General features: G+C 40.4%; 1 protein-coding gene across 2 annotated transcripts in view; it reads right to left on the reverse strand.

Annotated features, from left to right (window-relative positions):
• galnt18a (UDP-N-acetyl-alpha-D-galactosamine:polypeptide N-acetylgalactosaminyltransferase 18a) overlaps positions 1 to 22,639 on the reverse strand; it is a 303,599-nt gene that overhangs the window by 133,434 nt on the left and 147,526 nt on the right. For both annotated transcript variants that reach the window (XM_033635588.2, XM_078168258.1), the window contains exons 2-4: positions 22,111 to 22,318; positions 21,779 to 21,945; positions 9,208 to 9,394 (exon numbers count right to left, since the gene is read on the reverse strand). In XM_033635588.2, coding sequence (XP_033491479.2) covers positions 9,208 to 9,394; positions 21,779 to 21,945; positions 22,111 to 22,318 — 562 coding nt within the window. The remainder of the gene's footprint in view (positions 1 to 9,207; positions 9,395 to 21,778; positions 21,946 to 22,110; positions 22,319 to 22,639) is intronic.

Here is a 22,639-nt window from a genome sequence, read left to right on the forward strand (position 1 = left end):
TTCTCCACTTCGACCAGTGTGAGTGACTCCGACTATCCTGCCATCAAGACCTTAAATGGCACCCACATTACTCTTACTGACTCATACAAATACTTAGGAATTTGGCTTGACAACAAGTTATCATTCAAGATTCACATTCAACAGGTAACTCAAAAACTAAAAATCAAATTAGGCTTCTTGTACAGGATCAAAGGCTGTCTGTCTCCCTCCAACCGAAAAATCATTGTACTGTCAACCTTCATGTCTGTCCTTGATTATGGGGACATCTTGTATTGTCATGCTGCCCCATCAACTCTTCAGCAGTTAAACCCTGTGTATCACAGTGGATTACGTTTCATTACTAATGACATTTTTCGCACTCATCATTGTACTCTGTATCAAAAGGTTGGTTGGACTTCATTACAGTCTAGAAGAAATATCCATTTCATGTTATTCATCTACAAAGCTCTACTGCTGAAACTTCCTAATTACCTCACATCTCTTCTCTCATTTAAATCCATTAACTACAGAACATGATCCATTTAACCTTAGATATTCCATATACACGCACTAATGTTGGCAGAACTGGTTTCAGATATTTTGCTCCCTTTAAATGGAATGGTCTGCAATCTGCCCTTAAACTTGATTCATTCATTCATCTTGGAGATTTTAAATCTCTTCCTGAGGGCCTGTTTGAAACCATTTTACATAAGAAAAAAAGACAGACGCTTTGATGTAAAAATACTCTGATTTTTTTTTCACGTATTTGGCACAAGAGAAAAAATGAAAAACTAACTCAGGAAAACATAATTCAAACCGGGGAAATGTATTTTTCATTTCTGTGGGTCTTTAAATGTTGTCCAAGTGGCTACATGTGTCAAGTACAGCATCATGAAAAGACAGTCAAAGAGAATGACCATGGGACTGCATGTTTAATTAGGCCTTTCTGGACCACAACAACCTTAACTACTCAACAAAATTTTCTACCACTATAATTCTTTTTATACACCAGGGAGTCTGAAAATTTAATAATTTCATTGCCAGACTCTGACTAAATTGACTTATTCTGTGACCCAAAATAGTAATAAATATGTCACAGCTGCCTTTGTGGCTCTCTGGATCTGAACGTTTGCACGAGGTTGAATAAAATTTACAAGAAAATGGGTTACAGCAACATCAGTGCTTAATAGTACTCAAAACGAGGGGGAAAAATGAACGATTTCTTTAGGAACCAGCTTAGAAATAGATAGTTCTGTGCCACTCAGAATTCCTTCCTGCAACTCTGCCTGACAAAGTGATGTGTCTTGGGGAAAAACAAATGCCCTCACAGTGAAAATGATGCCTCTTTTCTGTTTTAATCAGCAACATTTCAAACAAAGTGGCTGCTGAATAATTGCGAACATTCAGCATCTCATCCTTTTCTCAGTTTTCTTCTCTTTTGCTTTGTCACAGCATTCACAGCAGGATCTATTCAGTAGCTGGTCATAGCAGCACAAGACAAGGGCAGATTCATGTAAAATATACCAGCAGCAGTACACAACATCTGATGCCCTGCTAATTGAGATATCAGATGGTTTAATAACATCTGGGCTGACTGGAGGAAATAAATTGAAACTTGACAACCTGACAGAGAAAATCCAATCTGTCTCTTTGGATTCCAATGGAGACCCAGAGTCCACAAATACAAATATCAAAACATAACATACAGTACAGGCCAAAAGTTTGGACACACCTTCTCATTCAATGCGTTTTCTTTATTTTCATGACTATTTACATTGTAGATTCTCACTGAAGGCATCAAAACTATGAATGAACACATGTGGAGTTATGTACTTAACAAAAAAAGGTGAAATAACTGAAAACATGTTTTATATTCTAGTTTCTTCAAAATAGCCACCCTTTGCTCTGATTACTGCTTTGCACACTCTTGGCATTCTCTCCATGAGCTTCAAGAGGTAGTCACCTGAAATGGTTTCCACTTCACAGGTGTGCCTTATCAGGGTTAATTAGTGGAATTTCTTGCTTTATTAATGGGGTTGGGACCATCAGTTGTGTTGTGCAGAAGTCAGGTTAATACACAGCTGACAGCCCTATTGGACAACTGTTAAAATTCATATTATGGCAAGAACCAATCAGCTAACTAAAGAAAAACAAGTGGCCATCATTACTTTAAGAAATGAAGGTCAGTCAGTCCGGAAAATTGCAAAAACTTTAAATGTGTCCCCAAGTGGAGTCGCAAAAACCATCAAGCGCTACAACGAAACTGGCACACATGAGGACCGACCCAGGAAAGGAAGACCAAGAGTCACCTCTGCTTCTGAGGATAAGTTCATCCGAGTCACCAGCCTCAGAAATCGCAAGTTAACAGCAGCTCAGATCAGAGACCAGATGAATGCCACACAGAGTTCTAGCAGCAGACCCATCTCTAGAACAACTGTTAAGAGGAGACTGCGCCAATCAGGCCTTCATGGTCAAATAGCTGCTAGGAAACCACTGCTAAGGAGAGGCAACAAGCAGAAGAGATTTGTTTGGGCCAAGAAACACAAGGAATGGACATTAGACCAGTGGAAATCTGTGCTTTGGTCTGATGAGTCCAAATTTGAGATCTTTGGTTCCAACCGCCGTGTCTTTGTGAGACGCAGAAAAGGTGAACGGATGGATTCCACATGCCTGGTTCCCACTGTGAAGCATGGAGGAGGAGGTGTGATGGTGTGGGGGTGTTTTGCTGGTGACACTGTTGGGGATTTATTCAAAATTGAAGGCACACTGAACCAGCATGGCTACCACAGCATCCTGCAGCGACATACCATCCCATCCGGTTTGCGTTTAGTTGGACGATCATTTATTTTTCAACAGGACAATGACCCCAAACACACCTCCAGGCTGTGTAAGGGCTATTTGACCAAGAAGGAGAGTGATGGAGTGCTGCGGCAGATGACCTGGCCTCCACAGTCACCGGACCTGAACCCAATCCAGATGGTTTGGGGTGAGCTGGACCGCAGAGTGAAGGCAAAGGGGCCAACAAGTGCTAAACACCTCTGGGAACTCCTTCAAGACTGTTGGAAAACCATTTCAGGTGACTACCTCTTGAAGCTCATGGAGAGAATGCCAAGAGTGTGCAAAGCAGTAATCAGAGCAAAGGGTGGCTATTTTGAAGAAACTAGAATATAAAACATGTTTTCAGTTATTTCACCTTTTTTTGTTAAGTACATAACTCCACATGTGTTCATTCATAGTTTTGATGCCTTCAGTGAGAATCTACAATGTAAATAGTCATGAAAATAAAGAAAACGCATTGAATGAGAAAGTGTGTCCAAACTTTTGGCCTGTACTGTATGTCCATAGAAATATCTTCAATCACTCCAGCAGCAAAATCCATTTCTCTGCTATTAAGCCATATGTTAAGGATGTTCCAAACAACTGATGCTTCTGCATTACAATGTGAAACACACTACCTCTGGTGTAGATTCACAGCTGAGAGGAAGCCATAACACATCACAGAACTGGTGTATGCTTTGGAGAATCTACATCAATTTGGAGCAAACTGGACACATAAATCCATGGTGAACAAGATTTTTGAGACAATTATGTTCCAAGAATTATTTTAGAAATTTCTATTTCTAGATGGTTTTATGGATGTGAATCCTATGGAATCTTTGTGAATCCAAGTTGTCAGGAAATTTTGACACTCTACTTTAAAGGACAAGGCTGACAATATTCTATATTCAGGGCTGTAATAGAGGGTACATTCTCATAAATTACATTTTCCCACCTTTTAAAATGCCAAGTAGTATAGGGATGGATGATATGGCCCTAAAACAATATCATGATATGTCAAGATATTTTTGCAATAATGATATTCTTGATGATATGACAAATTAGTAAAAAAAAATCCTATTATAAATTCAAGGAAATTGAATTGCAGTAAATTAGGTGACACATGTCAATCTAACAGTCTGCCTTCAAAAATGATCTCTAATTTCTTTAGTTTGTACATAACAACAGTAACTCAGAGTGAGATTCAGATTTAGTACGAAAAATAAAATCTACCACAAATTACACATTTAAACAGTTCCCAAACACAAAAATGTACCCTGGGATCTATATAAATCAACAGGCAACTTTCTTCTCTTTTTGCAAAATCCTAAATTATGGTTGTTTTGCTTCTTTCCACCTGGACCTTTTATGCTCTGACATTTCTCCTCTAACCATCACGCTGTAAGCTGTGACAGGCTGTTATGGTACCATAACTATTGCACATTTACATGTATGTAGTAGGCTATTTATCGAGACATGAGCATCATGTAGCTTTACGTTACAAAAAGTTTATGACAAAATCACGAGATGACACCGACTCCCGTGTGCGCCTGGCAAGAGAGGAGAGGGAGAGACGCTGTGCTGCTGCCAAGAGAACCGCTGAATGAGCTCCCTCTGAGTGTATTTTTTGCTGAAATACCCCAAGTGGCTACTGGAAAAAAAATTGGCTGCAAGGCTGGTCAATCCCAACAGAGTGCTCCAGGAGTGGATTCTAAAACCTGTAAATGAGTTAGCACTACAGCAGTCCCACTTCTCTCATCTCAAAGTCAATGGATTTTTTGAATAGATTTTTGGTTAGATGTCTAAAATAAGGTCTGTGGTTAACATAAACAGAATTTCATATTTTGTTGTGCGACATAAAATATGTCAGCATGTTCCCCCTTTGTTAAAGTTGAAGCTTCCTTGTGTCCCAAAAAGGCGGTTGTATCTCTTAAGGCCCCAAAATGTTTAGAAATGGCCCTGCCAACACTAGTTATTATTATCAAGTGTGAAGCTTCATGAGCTTAATAAGGCTTTTACAAGATACCTATAGCTGTCTAATGTTATGAAGCATCTATCAAGGCTACCTCTCTGAATGCCAACATTTCCATTGTGAACTCCACTTTCAATGATGCTGGCTGGATATTAACTTGCCCTTCACACTTGAGAACTCACTTGTGTACAGAGAGGAGGGCAGGTAATAATGAACACGGATAGGGGCAGACAGGTGAGATGAGGAAGAAGCAACAGCCAGAGAAATGTGTGTCGACACACAGCAATAGCAGGGTCCGACATTAACGGTTGCCCAAATGCCTGGGGCAAGTAAAAATAGCCGGCAGGCCAGCAGACCCTGCGCAGACATGCCCGATCGGGCAAGCAGCACCAACTCGGACACACACATACCGGACAGCCTCTCAGTCCTTCCTTACCCGCAAACGTTAGCTCATGTACAACACAGGTACCACACAGAAACTTTTACAAAGGGTCATAATGTGCTTCTAGTGACTGTCAAATCGCCAGCGAAAGATGTTTTAAATGCAGACACGGAGAACAGCTGCCTGCTCTCATGGGACAAAGATCCTCTGAGAAGGAAGACGGATCACTCTGCTCTGTTGCCAGGAAGAAACTGGGAGGCAAAGATCCTCTCTGAGGAAGAGGGTTCACTTTGCTGCAGGGTTCACCAAAACGTTTTTTGTTTTTTTCTTTTAATAAATTGAACACACATTAAAGAACATACAAGATCCTGTAGAGAATTAATACATATAATACAATACAATAAAAATTGTCAAATTAAATGAAGGAAGAGGATTTTTTTAAAGGCAAATTAAATATTGGAGATTTATGTAAAAACATACATAGAGACATATAAATAATTATATAATTAAAGATATGTAGATTATGTTAGGTGAATACTCCTGTCAGTGACCCTGACCACTGGCATTGGCAAAAGAACTGGAGTTGGTCCCCGGACGCTGCACTGCGGCTACCCACTGCTCCTAGTGTTACAGTAGGATGGGTCAAATGCAGAGGTCAAATGTATGTAATGTGCTGAGAAAGGACAATAATGAATCTTCTTCTAATAATAATTTCTTAATAACTAGGAGATAACAAAAGAATAAAGAGAGTGATTTCAAAGACTTAAAAAATAAGGGACATGAATCAAAACAACAAGAAACGAGATATATCCCCAGTCATGCACACCCAGTTTTAATAAACTCAGTACTGTTTTTCAACACACATATTGTTTTGTCTTCATTCAGTGTAGTTAGCACATATTGTTATTGCGCCACTGGTTTTGGCCTTGGTGCCCCACATTTTGGCCGTGATGCCCCAATAAATTTGTATTTATCAAAGGCCAAAGTGGCCTTGCCCTAAAAAATGACTTAATTCCAGGCCTGTAATTGTGTATTTCCTCTCCTGTTTCTGTCCTCGGAGGGGCCAGTTGCAGTGTGCTGCTTTTTTATGTGCTGCTGCCTCCATTGGTTGAGCGTCTCTGCTGACGTAAGATATAAGTCATGAGCAAAAATATGCACCACACAGCCAGAAAAAGAACCTCTTAAGCAGGGCAAGTAAGAATTTAGATGGGGCAAGTAGATTTGAGAAGTACTTGCCCAGCAGGGCAAGTAGGAAAAAACCTTAACGTCGAACCCTGAATAGCTTACTACATTACGAAATTACAATACATAGTTGATGATAAAGAAAATCTGGACAAGAACATTGTTCTATGTTATCTGCAAAGTTGTTCTTGTTCTCCGGTATGAAAAATTCATATCATAACGAAAACAAAGACCGGTTTTCGGTACGAACCAGTATACCGTGCAACCCTACCGTGCGGGCAATCCTTTTTTCCATGTTAAGCACTTTCTGCTGTGCCAACGTACCTGATGACAGAAGCTGATTATCCTGGTGTGTGAAAGCCTCTTCAATACAAATATGTATTATATCAAAATTTCTAAAGTGATGTCATAAATGAATCAACTTTGTAATCTGGAGATGGAGGGATGGTCGATGGTGTGTCACCAAGATGCAGACCACCACTGCTTAAGCAACAAAACCAGCTGACCCCACCTCCCACCTCGTCACATATCAACATTCAATCATGGACTTTCCACGTTGAGATATGACGTGCAAGGTACCCTGGGTGCATTGGTTGCTGACATTCTGGGATGTCGGGCGTTGTTAAACAATAACGGTGACCGACCGCGTATCATGCCGATTTTTTTTTACATAGACTTCACTGTGTATTTTCAACAGGGACTGCGCCCCCCAAAACCAGGTATTGTAAGCCAAAACCTAATTTTTTCCAAGACCAAGTGTTCTTTGTACCTGTACCTAACTACACGTTAACCACAGTATTGTTGAAATGTAAAGATTCAACACACACACTATAATAATGTGCAAATGTAACATATCTGTGGTTTGCAGATACATACAAAACCAACATTTTTTTTCTGGTAATTTGGTTGGATGCTTCCTTTCATATTAAATGTGGTATTCCTTCAAACCATAATGTTACCATTTTGAATTATGTTTTAATGCTTCCTGATCTGCTGAGGTGCATTTTATACTGCTGGTACAGCTGATAGAGCACAAATTGGAGAACTAATTAGTGTATTGGTATTTATCACAGATACAACTGAACCAGTATAAATAATATTAATATTAAGGATAAAAAACTTTGATTCGGCCAAAAACTAAAATGATTTCACGTACCCTTCTTTATGGCACAGTCTTAGACCAAAATGCAGTTTTTGAGAAATAATTTAAATCTGCTGCGTCAAGTTAAAAGTTTAAGAACTCAAAAAGGGGAATCACCTCGTCAGAAATAAATGATGGACACTGAGTGGTAAAAAATAAAAATATTCACTTACAGATGTAGTTTTTTTCTGCCAGCATTCCTCTCTTATTTACAGCAACATTGTTGCATTTTGCTGTATTTTTTTTTTAATATATTCTTCATATTCTTCAAAGCACACAATTGATCCATTTTGTTTGGTAGTGGAGTCAAACAACTTTACCTCTAAATGGTACTCTCAGGAGCAGGGTCTCAAGGTGCAGCTGGGGGGAAGTAGGGGTCTGGACTGGTGACCTCAGACTTGCATCTCTGCTCTTTACAGATGATATGGTTCTATTGGCTTCATCACACCGTGACCTCCAGCATGCACTGGGGCAGTTTGCAGCCAAACGTTAAGTGATGAGAGTCAGCACTTCCAAGTTTGAGGCCATGGTTCTCTGCTGGAAAAAGGTGGATCGCCCCCTCCAGGTTTAGAGTGAGTTACTGCATCAAGCCAGGGAGTTAAAGTATCTTGGGGTCTTGTTCACAAGTGAGGGTAGAATGGAGCGTGAGATAGATCAGTGGATTGGTGTGGCATCTGCAGTGATGCAGGGGCTGTGCCGGACTGTTGTGGTGAAGAGGGAGCTGAGCCGGAAGGCAAAGCTTTCGATATAATGGTCCATCGACATCCCAACCCTCACCTATGGTCATGAGCTATGGGTAATGACCAAAAGAATGAGGCCACAGACACAATTGGCAAAAGTGAGTTTCCTCTGAAGGATGGCTGGGCTCAGAGGTGGCTGAGCCCCGAGGTAAGGAGCTCGGATATTCAGAGGAAGCTCGGAGAAGGGCCGCTGCTCCTTTACATCGAAAGGGGTCAGTTGAGGTGGTTCAGGCATCTGATCAGTATGCCTCTTGGACGCCTCCCATTAGAGGTGTCCTGGGCATGTCCAACTGATGGGAGGCCCCAAGGCAGACCCAGAACATGCTTGAGGGATTGCATATCTCGTCTGGCCTGGGAATGCCTCAGGATCCCCCAGGAGGAGCTGGAAAGCGTTGAATTGGCGATGCCTGCACTTGAGAATCTGGACATCAGTACTGATGAGACTGCTGCTCTTCAGAGATCACCAATCACCCCGAGCGCGCGCACACGTGAGCGCGGAGCACAGAGAAGCAGTCAGAGCTACAGGCTACAGTGAGGCTAAAAACAGAGTTCACATGACATTTTTCGAAACTACTTTTTATGTCTCGGCTGCAGCACACTTGGATCACTATGGATGAGCAGTATGGAGATACTTTGTGGTTTCAATTTTGTGTTGTTGGACGTTAGTCTGGGGCGCCATCTACCATTAGGTGTGCTAGCCGCTCCACCCGCCAATCTCCGCAAGGGATGTGAGGACTCTAAAACTTCACCAGGGCCTCTGTCGGCATATGGGTGAGTAGATAATGGCTGAATTTTCATTTTTGGGTGCACTATCCCTTTAAGTAGAATTTTGAACACTTGACTTTTATTAGAGTATTTCTACACTGTGGTATCTCTATCTTTACTTAAGTGGATGGTCTGAGTACTTCTTCCACAAATGGTAACTGCTTGATGTTGGTTTTCTTGCACATGCTTTAGTTACAGTATACAGTATAAACTGAAGCCAGCTGCTCACCATCCAGTGTTGAACTCCACATGTGCATCGAATAGAGCGACGACAGGAGCAGAGGCGGCCTTCCATCCACTGACCCTGGATCTGATCAGCCCTTCCTGCTTGTCATGGCGGACCACCTTGATGAATCCCGGACCGTGCTGAGCGTTGGTCTCCTCCACAAAGCTCTGCAGGTGCTCTTTCAGCTCAACTGGAGAGAGAGTGACACGCACATACTTACACATGTAGACTTGGATGTAAAAGCAGACTCACTGAAGCCTGTTGCAGCATTGATTATCGTCAAAGCTCCACAGAAACTCTCTCAGCTCCGTGGGACTGCGGAAAAGTGATCTGTGTGTGTGTGTGTGTGTGTGTGTGTGTGTGTGTGTGTGTGTGCGTGTGTGTGTGTGTGTGTGAACAATAAGCCACATTTCTATCAAAAAACAGACATTCATAGTTACCGAATTTCCTGGGGTTTTTTCTTTGTTTTTTTTTTAACAACATAAGCTGTGCCCATCCTGTATATTGGCTGATAACATTTTACTGCAGCTTGATCTAAATTGCTGAGCACTGATGGGAGTAGTGTAGCAGCAGTGTTGGCCTGACTTTGCAGAAATAGGTTGAACAAGAAAGTTTAGCTTTGCAAGATCTAACAGATGTTTACAGTGGATATTCTAGGTAAAAGCTTAAGTCCAACCTTAATTTTCACTCCAAATTACAACCCTGATTCCAAATAAGTTGGAATGCTGTGTAAATCATTAATAAAACTAGAATGCAATGATTTGCAAACACTTTTTAATCTGTATTTCACTAAATACAATCCAAAGACAAGATATTTAATGTTCAAACTCAACTTTATTATTTTGTAAATATCACTCATTCTGAATTTGATGCCTGCAGCATTTTCAAAAAAAAAGTTGGGACAGGAGCATGTTTACCACTGTGTTACATCACCTTTTCTTTTAACAACACTCAGTATGCTTTTGGGAACTGAAACACTAACTGTTCAAGTTTTGAAAGTGAAATTCTTTCCCATTCTTGCTTGATATATGACTGCAGTTGCTCAACAGTCTGGGGTCTCTATTGTCATATTTTGTACTTCATGGCGTGCCACACATTTTCAATAGGATACAGGTCTGGCATTCACGTCAGTTTAGCACCAACAGTCTTTTACTACAAAGCCACACTGCTGTAACATGTGCAGAATGCATCTCATTGTCTTGCTTGAAGAAGCAGGCCTAAACAAACTTTTTGTCTGGATGCCCCAAAACCTGTACTTTCAGGATTCACAGAGCCCTGACAGATGTGCAAGTTACCCATAATGCCATGGGCACTAACACAGCTCCATAACATCACAGATGCTGGCTTTGAACTTTGAGCTGTTAACAATCAGGAGTGTCCTTTCCCTCTTTAGCCCAGAGGACACAAGGTCCATGATGGACTTGTCAGACCACAGTACACTTTTCCATTTTATGTCAGCCTATCTCAGATGAGCTCCGGCCAAGAGAAGTCAGTGGTATTCCTGACTGTTGTTGATATATGGCTTTGACTTTGCATGGTAAAGTCTGAACTTTCATTTGTAGAAGCAGCGACAAACTATATTTACCGTTTACTGTATGGTTTTGTTGTAAAGTGAGTGTAGGTATACAAAAAGGTTTATCAGTTTGAACTTAATGTGAGTGACTGTAGGCTTTTATTAACGGGCAGGTGCTTTGACTTGGACATACTGACAGGTAACGGGTCGGTTCTGGTACTGAACTTTATGGGTATGGGTGGAAGTCAGTTTTCAAAAATGGACCTGTGCAGCGCTCTGTGTGGCAGTATAATCCCAGTCTCATTTATCCAGTTGTATGCTCAGTACTTCCCGAACACATGCATTTTGGCTAAAACATTATATAAGAATATATAACACTTCTGCTTATGAGTAGAGCACCCTTAGTGTGCCTGAGCATAGGTGTAAGCTCCGCTTGAGCAGAGTTCAAATGCACTTGTGTGTCCAGGCATGCTACGCGGCTGTGCATGAGACTGTTTGTACTGACGTGTTTTAAATAAAAATGTTTAAGCTAAAATACTCTGTGCATAGTTTTAATAAGCTTATATTATCTTATATTAATTAATAAAATTAACATAATTTATGCCTGTATGACTAGTCCCAAAAATGCAGCTGAAATACAGCAATGAAAAGAAACCACAACTGGTTTTGTTGTTTGTTGGTCTAAAACAGTGTTCCTAAGCCTGGAGGGCGTACCGACTAAGTGTCTCACCATCCACCATCCCCTCCATCTCCCAATGACAAAGTCAGCTCATATACCACGTCACTTTAGAAATGCTGATAAGATACAAATGAAATGTGCAAATGTAGCATATTCGTGGTTTGAAGAAATGTACAGTGCCAACATTGTCCTCTGGCAACAGGGGGTTCACATCAAAAATAGAAAAAAAACAAAACAGCTATGGCGCAAATATGGCACACTCATACTTTGAGTATGTAGAGATTGGGCATTGTGGGGGTTTTTTCCGTTTGTGTTGCTACCATCTTTCTCCATGAGTGATAGCTTACATGTCTTGCACACATTCTGGTTGACAGACACAGAAAGTCATTCAGACACACTCACACAGACTGCCCACAGTGGAATAGCCAACATCTTCATTTCCTCGTCGTGATTTCTCTCTGTTGTTATCCTGCCTGCAGGCTACGGCTGCTGCCTTCCCTTCTCTATTCATTATTACCATCAGCCTGGATTCTCTAGTCGCTCTCTTCTCCTTTAATGAGCCACAGTTTGCTGCTGACCTGGAAGAAAGATGGGCTCATTTAAAACTGGAGTTGGGACTATTTGAACAGCACCTTATTGTGTTACACGGGCATGTGAGATTACTTCTAAACAGAAAAAAATCAAGTCATTAAATCAAGTGCACCTCTGGTTGCCCAATTAATTTTCAGACGTCTGGTCCACACTGTGAAATTTGTTACTCTCAAATGCAGCTGACTGTCTAAACAACATGAGACCTGTTTGCTTTCTGTCCATTAAATAACACCATTTTAGAACTACTGGACTCAGTCTGACCACAGAAGATGGTTAGAGGATTATCAGTGGGAAATAGATTGATGTGTTCTCACTATCTGAAGAAATTTTTTTGTACTCGAATACCACTGTACAACACTGTAGGGTTTCCGTCTAATGCAATGGTTATAAAGACACGGAACACTGAACTCACATGAATCCGCCTCAAGATTACACAGTCACAGCAGAGGGGGAGAACAGTATGTAACATTTATTTGACTTGTCTGAAGCATACAATTCACTTTATATACAGTAGTTTTGGTAATTCCCTCCCTTCATTCCTACAGTGACAAATTTTAATATACAGTCTTTCTTACACATTCTTGTCCTGCACACTTTTAGAAATAAGGTGCTAACTAGAGCCATAGAGAATTCTTTAGCTTGTCCACATGGGAGAACCCCTTTTAGTGTCTAATAGAACCTTAAATAAAGGTTAAACCAGGAGCCAATTCAGAGGGTTCTGCCTGGAGCTCAACATAAAGGGTGTCACAATGTGCACTTCTGACTTGCCATACATGCCACTCTCTCAGTTAACCCAACAGATTTCCACTCAACCCGCATCTCCAACACATCTACCTGCCAGCCTATCACCTGTCCATACATTTCCCACCCCTGCCAGTCCACCACACCCACTTCATCAAGCCAACTCCGCTCATCTGTGCCTCATTACTCCCTGCCACTATTAAGACTCCAACTTCACAGACTCTCGTTGCCAGATTATTCTTCGCCGCACTTTAGGGACTGTTCTTTACTTATGAAGGGACTTGTCAGGGGAGGAGGGTGGCTGGTTGATTTTTATTTTATTTATTTATTTTATTTTGATCCCCCCTATGTTAATCACTCATTGATGCTGTTTTTGAAGTATGAATAAGTCAAGAAGTAATTTATTCCATTGAAATATCATTGATGTATTACAGAAAAGTGATTTATCTTTTTATAAATGACAAAAGGCACATCTGCCTCATTTTCGCTGTGATATCGTGATACTACTCAGAACCATGATATTTTCATTGGTATTGCACAGTGGGATCCAATATTGGTACCGTGACAACACTAATCTGGAGGGGGTTCATCTGCAAAAACTAATGAAAAACTAAACAGCGATATTCGGTATTCAGTACTCGGTATTCGGCCAAGCGTTTAATAATATTCGGCTTCGGCCACGGCCACAAATTTTCATTTCGGTGCATCCCTAGTAAAATTACTTTGGAAAGCTGGATGACGGTCTTTCTAGACAGCCACAGGAAACAGGCAAACAGGAAACAGGCAAACAGGAAGCAGGAAGGCAGAAGCAGAGCTCTTGGTCGAGAGCAGAAGGTGGAGAGGTTTACCGGGGAGCAGACAAAGCAGGAGAGTCAGGGACAGGCAGGGTCGATTACAAGGAAGCAGTCCGGTAACAAACGTTGCAAAGTCCTGCATGGAGGCGAAGAACAATTTGGCAAGGACTCCGTGAAGCAGGCATGTTTATAGTGACAGGAGATAATGATCCACAGGTGAGAGCTGTTGGCCTGATGAGGTGGGCGGGAAATGTGTGAACAGGTGATAGGCTGGCAGGTAGGTGTAGTGACGAGGCGTGGTGAGTGGAAAATTAATGAATGGGCTGAGGAGATGGCATGCCCAGTGTGACAGAAACCCTTATTTCACATAAGCATATTTGTATAATTTTAAAGTCATAAAAACAAGGGCTCCACAGGTAACATATACCAAGAGGTCCTCTTTAGACATGAAGGTGTGAAAGAAGTCTGCTGTAGGAACCATGAGAATACTAACATACTAACTATTGTAATATACAATTATGATACGCAAACACCCACACCCACAGTATTTCCATCAAGATTAGCTGTCTTAGTGTCTTGTACATAATTTTTATCTGCCATGGTGTTATTGAAAAGGAAACTGATTATTTCACCACCTACATCATGTTGAATGTTTTATAACATTGTGATGTTGCACAGGGGGTGTTGACGTGTTCACTAGCTAAACATGAAGTAGGGCTGTAAAAATGTATATCAATAATAACATATAATAACTACAAATGTTCAAATCATTCTCTTTTTGAAAAATTATCCATCAAATGTTTAATCAATAAAATGTCAGGAAAAGTAACAAATTCCCATCAAAATTTCCCAAAATGCAAGGTTACATTTACACACAGTGTTTTTTCCTTATCTGACCAACAGTCCAAAACCCAAAGACACTCAATGACATGAAAACAGCATCAGACTCATCAAACTAGAACCCGCAAATGTGGCATACAGAGCCATCAGTGGGTTGATATACCTACATAAATATTATTCATATGTTTAATTTGCATTTCATGTTGTACAGCTCGTGTTCAGAGTGTGGTGTTATTGTCTGGGTGTTTTCTGATAAGGTAAGAGGGTGGTTTATTGGTTGAAAAATGTAGCATTATCTAGCAGTATGCATTGTCTAACTCCGACCAGCAGAGGGCGTGTTCGCTACACTGTGTGTGCAGGGACAAGGGAAGTATCGCGTGAATACGTTCAGAAAACGAGAACACACACTTGAGTGTAAAGTTACTGTGAGTGTGGCGAACTGTGATGATTAATATGATGTAGTTTTGCTCTTGGCAGGTAAGCAGGGAGAGTTGGAATTGGATAAGTGATGAATGAATATGTAATGTGGTAGTTTACAATCTCGGTTGGACTTAATGTGGTTCCAAAAAAAATGTTTAAGAACGTTATTTGTTCAGCAAACGTAATGTACTGAAAATGGCGGCTAGCCAGTAGTTAGCACTGGGTGCCTGGTTACCTCGTTGCCTTGAGTGAGCGTGAGGCTGGAGAGTAGAACTATGAGCCGGTCTTAAGAGTTCACGCTGTTTGCGTACAGTTCATAGGTGAATAAATTAATAACTTATGTGATGTTAAAATAGATACATGATTGATTTGGTTAATGTGACAATGTTAAGTAGACATGATTGGCTGACTGTGTATTTGCGAGACAAGTTGATATTGAAGGTACATGATGAAACTGGTCTGGAATAGAGATGTAACATACATGATTTATTGTTTTGATGTTGGTGTAGATGTTCATAATTTTCCTGTGTTAGAATATTGAATACGTTCAGCAAACGAGAACACACACTTGAGTGTAAAGTTACTGTGAGTGTGGCGAACTGTGATGATTAATATGATGTATTTTTGCTCTTGGCAGAACAAAATAAAAGACTTCAAATTAAATGTGTAGTGGAGGGCAGCTTCACTCTGCATCACACTACACAAACAGCTCTTCATTTTTGTTTGACAAATTTCTTAAATGATTAATCAGCTATCAAAATTATTGTTGACTAATTTTCTGTTGATCAACAATGAAATACTAATCATCTACTGTAACTGTTTCAGCACTAGTACAAAGACACTGAGCCACCCTATAGCTGCCCTGTGAGGGTATAATGCCTGCTATAATTGGATGAATGAAAAATCAAGAGACAACTTTGCAAATGTTATTTTGGAACATTTCAGACTCAACTTGTCAGCTCTACATTGTCAGACTGAGCTCAACTTTTATCTACGCTGTACTTTTTTCTAACAAAACTTAAGGTGTGTTCAAACAGAAAGTGGAGTGTGGGAGTGTGCCTGTGTGTTTGTCTTCAGCTCAGACTCTGTCTGAACTCAGAACTCTGGGTTTTTAAATTCTCTCCTTTTTCCTATCCATCTCTCATCTACCCTGCACCTTATTTACTCAAGCTGAAATACTTTCAACCCGGGCAGATACATCTTCATTCAATCAATTTGCGCCATCCCAGGCTCACGCTGTATTGGCTGAGACAGCCAAGTTCTCCTGCTTGGGCCTTACGGAGTTGTGCCAGCAGTGCCCACATATACCAGGATGCAATGTGCACAAGTTACTGATGCCTGGGCAAAACAAAGTGTAGCCTGCTTATGCAGATAATAAACAAAAACATGGACGTTTAGTCGTTCAATCTAGTGTGAACCAAGTACAGCAATAACTATATTATTTTCCACATTGGCAACTGCAGCGCATTACAGCCTCAATCATTCCATTTTTATCTTTCACAATAAGAGCCAAACTTAAATTCTCTTAGCATTTTGCTGTGGAACAACTCAACAAAAATAGCTTACAATAGCATTTGGTGACATTTGGTGAATACTCAGAGCTCATCTGCTCTCTCAGCCCTGGTCTTGGATGTCTTTTCCTGTTTATCTTTGGGATCCTGAAGGACATCTCCAATAATTTTCTGACCAACAACTGTTAGGCCAACAACCTGCAATCAAGTATTTCATTTAAACATGACAGAAACAAAATAAAACTTTGCATAATTATCCTGCCTAGTCTTTCCACTGTTCCAACAATCACTAACTCCGGTTTGGTTGAAATAAAACTCTTAATTCACAGAGTAAGATGTGAAAATATGATGGCTCTACACACTGTATTTCCCTCTGATGACAGAGCAGCGGCTCTTACTTCAACACATTCTCACTCTGATGCTGTTAAACAATAATGGCTAGCAGCCACGTATCATGTAGACGTGAAAGGATGGCTTTTTTCATCAGTGTCTGATGCCGGAAGTCACTGGCCAGGCGCCAGTTTTCAACGACTTCAGAGTGAGACTGGGTTGCTTACTTGGTCTTTGGAGGCAGAAAGTCAAATAGATAAAAATGCCCCCCTCACCCTCAAAAAAGAACAACTGACAATGTATTTAGCCAGTCACCAATATATTTGTCCAATAGTCCAATCAAAACTTTTATGCATAACATACACACAGGCTTTAGCACTCAGCAGCTTACGTTACCGAAGTGGCTCTCACAAGGTTGTCGTCCACGATAGCATCCAACGAAACTGCCCACCCTAAAATTTGTTGTAGCAGAATGATTCAGTTTATGTCTGCTGTCTATTTGAGAAAAAGGTACCATCAACCACCGTTTGCTCTCAGCAGCTCAGGTTGTGGGGGGTCTCTGCTGGACATACCTTCTTGTTGGGCTGCAGCCACAGCCTCAGTCTCTCTCCACTGCATTTCCTCAGCCATATGCTGGCTAAAATAAATATGGCTGAATATCTGCCAAGACACTGTCAAACATATCCCCATCCATTAAATCCACAACACTCATACTTTGGGATGCCATTTTTCCCGTTGGAAATGTAGCTAGTCTTCAATAAAGGCGAAGAGAACAAGGAAGTTCTTTTTTGAGGGGCATTTAGAGCATGTCCCCTGGCCTCCCGGAGGTAGACAATAGAAATCTAAGCTCAAATAGCTTTTAGCTCTTCCTCTTTCCAACTTCTTCACTGTCAGGTCAAATGACGTAACTGGAAGTAGGAAGAACGGATTATGCAGCTGCTGAACTCCGCTTTCTCGGCACACACTGAGGATTTTATTGCTTCAATTGACTACATTTACCATCAACCCTGCTTGGACATCCACAAAAAGGTGGTAAATTTTCCCTTTAACATGCTAATGTTTAGCAGGTATAATTTTTACCATACTCACCATCTAAGTTTAGCATAATAGCATTCTAATATTTGATAATTAGCATAAAACACGAAGTACAGCTGAGACTGATGGGGAAAGTCATTATCTGTGCTGTTATTGGTCAAGAACCAAAGTACTGGACAAATTAAAAACTGGACCTGTTAAGACTGAAAGTTATTACACTTCATTCTGTAAGATGAATATTTGAACCAATTTTTATGGCAGTCCATCTCAGACTGAACTTGTCAGACTCAGACTAAACAATTAACCAGTACATACATACATATTTGTTAAATGATAGCAAAAATAGTCGTTACTTACAGTCCCAATTTTGAATAAATTGTTTAATTGGCACAAGTTATGATGTAGCGATTTGACTAACAGCAAAACAAAATATTTCAAAGTATAGTCATTGTGACGTTAATGTAGGCTTACATGGTTCAGTGATCAGCACTTTGAAGCTTCATGAATACAACCCCTGATTCTGCTAATTTACATAATGAATATGAATGCATTTCCACTTTTGCCCTCATCTAGCCTCAGCTGACCCTCATCTGTCATAATTACACCATGTACAATCAATAAGCTAAAATAATGATCATGCACTGAGTTATCTTCCATCAGTTACCATCAGTGTGAATTACCAGCATGCAATTGTTATTCACTGCAAAGCAAATGTATTAAATCACATTTCCCACAAAAGTGTTACTTCAACAGTTGTATTGCATTAGGGGGAAATACTATGAAGTAAATGTTGAATCTATTTATACCCCTGGTTGCTCTACTAATCAGCATTCAACCCTGTGCAGCTACCATAACTAAACTCTGATATACTGTATTAGCAAAGAACAGAGGTGCAGTGAGAGACCCATAAAATCTGCAGGCGACTATAGCAGAGACAGATTTCTCATAATGGTAATTACAGATTTGGCAGCAGTGAAATATGTTCTATAGAACGTGATGCAATTATTAACACCAGTCTTCTAACAGACAACTCGCACCCTGCAAATGCTGCAATAAGTTTTAATTTGTTTTCATACACCACTGATGCAGCTAATGGCTGCATGGGTCCTGGTCTTGTTCACCACCAAAGGCAGAATATAAAATAAGTGGGACATAAAATATAGACAGTCTAGGCTATAGCTCACCTACAGGAGTGCATACTTACTGTAATTATTCAACTCTAGATGTTTGCCTGTTCTGTGAGGAATAACTCTCAATCAAACTGTTGTAAATTACATCAACTCTTTATTTGGCTATTATTTGGCTGTGGTGTTGTCAGAACAGTAAACAGGGAGTTAGTCCTTCAAGTTTTTAAGAGGAGGGAAATTTTCCTACCATTTGCTACCAAATATTTTGTGACATCACAGTGACCTTGACCTTTGACCTTAAATCATCATATTATAATCAGTACATCCTTGAGTCCAAGTAAACATTTGTGCCAAATTTGAAGGAATTACCCCATGGTAACCTTTGACCACTAAAATCTAATTAGTTCACTGTTGACTCCAACTGGACATTTGTGCCAAATTTGTAGAAATTCCCTCAAGGTGTTTTTGAGACAGGCAACCTGAAACATAATGCCTCTGGCCACAGCTATTGCCAGCATGAAAAAGATCCTGTCTATCTGGTAACCCTTGAGGAGGCCCTCTGACCTTTGTTTAGCTCTGCTTTTTTGGTGCAATTGGTCATTTTGTCTTTTAAATTTGTTTAGAAATATAATTTTAGAAAAAAACCTCAATTTGACATAGATATGTGTCTAGTTTTAAATTAGCGCTGGCAGAAATGTTTTTCAGATGGTAGGTTACACTGTGCAACATTCTGTGCCTGGGTCCAGACCCTTTGAATCTACTCACTCCACCCAGTTCAAGTTGACCGACTTTTCTGGTATTGTGACTTGAAACAGCAGGTTTTTGCATAAAAGAAAAAAACAATCTAATGTGCGCTGCTGGGGGGACTTAATTAGCCAATCAGTGCCATAGGCAAGACCAACGCCATTGTCAAGCTGTTGTCAAGCCTTGTGAAGTGGTGCGCTGGAACCAATGAGGAGTAAAAAAACAAAGGTGACTGCTATAGAGAAGATAAATGCTGCTATCAAGGCTGTTCTTAATTGACATGTCCATTGCAGCTTGTTTTACTTCACTTCACTTCGCTCCACTCTTAAAACCCCCTCTAGTGTTTGGTTTGGGAAAATCAAGTCCCTCTTCCCTACAGAGATCAGAGCGGACGCAATTCAGACTTAAGATGGAAATAGAGTGTAACAAGTTGACAATTCTGTCTGATATCAGGCAACAACATTCTGTTAAGAGCTAAGCCACAGCAAAAAATAAAAATAAAAAATTGAATTATTGTCTCCGCCAACCAGTCAAGTTGCACTTTATATCCATGTCTGTTCTGACTCTTGTCTGACCAGAAATTTAATAAAAGGTATTAAGTGTATATTTTTTAGGACATGGAAAAGATCACTTTATTGACATATGACTCACGTGAATCATTTCCAGTGAGAAACATGCTGTCTTTACTTAGAGACTATTTTGACAGAGGAGCACAGAGAATGGAGAGAAAGCTTTGTCATATTGTGCAATGGCATCACCTGAAGCTCAATAAGCAAAACCAATGAGTCTGCATTGGACTATCAGAGAAACAAGACAGAACATGAAGTTGCTACTACGGAAGCTTCTTAAAATATGGATGCTGCAGCACAGAAGCTGCAAATTCTAAAACGTGGATGCTTTACACACATCTTTAGCAGCACAGAAGATCTATACAATCAGCAAAGTTTCAAGGTGGACACCCAAGATAAGTGTCACCATTTCAGTATCTGACCAAATGTCTCCCTTTCTGTTGCTAAGATATGATGTTGAATAATGGCCAGTGTTTTTGCAGTACATTATCACATCAAAGTGGTGTTGACCTTTTGGATATAAAATGTCATCACTTCACCATTTTATCCTAATAGACATTTGTGTGGGATTTTGTCATAATTAGTATATGAATTCTTGATTTATGGCCAAAAACATATTTTGTGAGGTCACACTGACCTTGACCAGTGTCTAGTCAGTTCATTGTAGAGTCCAAATGGATGTTTGTGCCAAATTTGAAAAGAATTCCTCAAAAGGTGTTCCTGAAATACTGTGTTCATGAGCATGAGATGGATTAACAGAAAGATGGAAACATAATTACTGAACACCTATATGTAAACATTCTATATATGTTATACAATATTAAGACCCCTGTAGTTTTATGTCTTAGATTCTCATTTTTTTTACTGGCCTGATTTTTGTTTTTTACATTTTTAGTGAGCATTGTTGGAGGGAGCCTGAAAACTCAGGTTTTATTGCCAGCGACTGCTTCTCTGTAATTGTTTTGCATATGACAATAAGTAACCTGAAATCTGAAACGTAACCAGTTGTGTGGACGACCACATACAGGAGATTCCATTAAGACGGAGGTGTACAGACCTGGCCACAGCATTTTCTGCCACTGTTAAACCCTGTGGAATTTCAGACCACAGGGTCTCTAGTTCTATAGAAGTATGGCAGAATAACTTTTTCACCACTCAGTCCCATTTATGTGCCCCATGTGGTTTATGCATATAAACCTTCAGGCTGCTGGAAGTTGTTTAAAGATATCTATTAACAGTGGGCCAAATTGGTTTATTATGTACATATGAGTTCAGTAGACCTTGTTTTTCTCTAAGATATCCCATATGAAAAGAACAAAAGATCAAATTTGAAATAAAAAATTGTGCAAAAAAAAATAAATAAATAAAATCAATCAATGAGCAGATATATATTGATAATACTATAAAATCCCCTCTGAAAAGCTCTGGCAGAGAGGGGATTGCTTTCAGGGAAAAATATCACTGTCAAGAGAAATATCCAAATGTGATACACCTTTTAATCCCACCTCATATTGATTCCTCCCTGTGGATGCATGGAGGTATAAATACTCTGTATTTGAGGCTAAGCATGGACCTGGGAAAGGTGGGCATACAGTCCATATCTCTAAACTGGATTGCATCAAAACAAGATCATAAATACATCATAAAGGTGAAATTATGAGGAAGTTGTATGATTCTTACCGCTGTTGCTGTGGTCGTCTACAAGTATGATCTCTTTGAGCAGGTGTGACGGAGTCCTCTGGATGGCTGTGTGGACGGAGCGCAGCAATACTGACAAGGCCTCGTTGACAAAGATGAAGATGACACTGAGCTGAGGAAGATCTGTTGAGTACGACATGTTTCTGCATCTTCAGGGAGAGAGGATCAGAAAAGAACAGAGAGAATCAGAGGCTTTTTTAAAGGTTTGTTAAAAGAAAGATTTAACAAAATCTACTAAGGTTGAATCCATATATGCAAACTCAGCATTATACATCTCCATCAATTAATCAATACACATTGATTGGCTGACTGACCCGTCCGGACGTAAATCTGGGATCGACCGGGTGAGAGAGATGCGGTCACTAAGGTAGCCGTTGTAGCCATAGTAACGGAACTTCCTGAGGGCGACCCTTCGACTCTCTGGGCCCAGGTCGTGACCCCAGTGGTCAAAGAGTGAGGAGGCGGAGTCTGAGGCAGAGTCTGACGAGGATGCAGCGTCTTCACCGTCCTTCTGAGGGGTCTCTGTGGACAGTGGGGAGAGAGTAGGGATGTCAACGGTAAACTGTTAATCAGTAAACTGCAGACAATATTTTTGACCAGCTACACATGACAGTCTATAGTATTGATACTTGACTTATGGCCCCTGATATATTATTTTGCAAAAGTGGTACTTTAACAAAGCAAGCTGAGTATCCCTGGTCTAAAGGGATTCTCAGGGGTTTTGCTACACTTCAGTTTACTTCACTGCATACTGCATATGCTAGCTAGTGTTAGCGGCATCAGTTCTAGTATTACAGTTCAGACTCATCAGGGTTGCTGTGGAAACATTGCGCCCACCCTCCA

This window comes from Epinephelus lanceolatus, chromosome 5 (genome assembly GCF_041903045.1).
Source record: "Epinephelus lanceolatus isolate andai-2023 chromosome 5, ASM4190304v1, whole genome shotgun sequence".
In the NCBI taxonomy this organism is placed as follows: Eukaryota; Metazoa; Chordata; class Actinopteri; order Perciformes; family Serranidae; genus Epinephelus; species Epinephelus lanceolatus.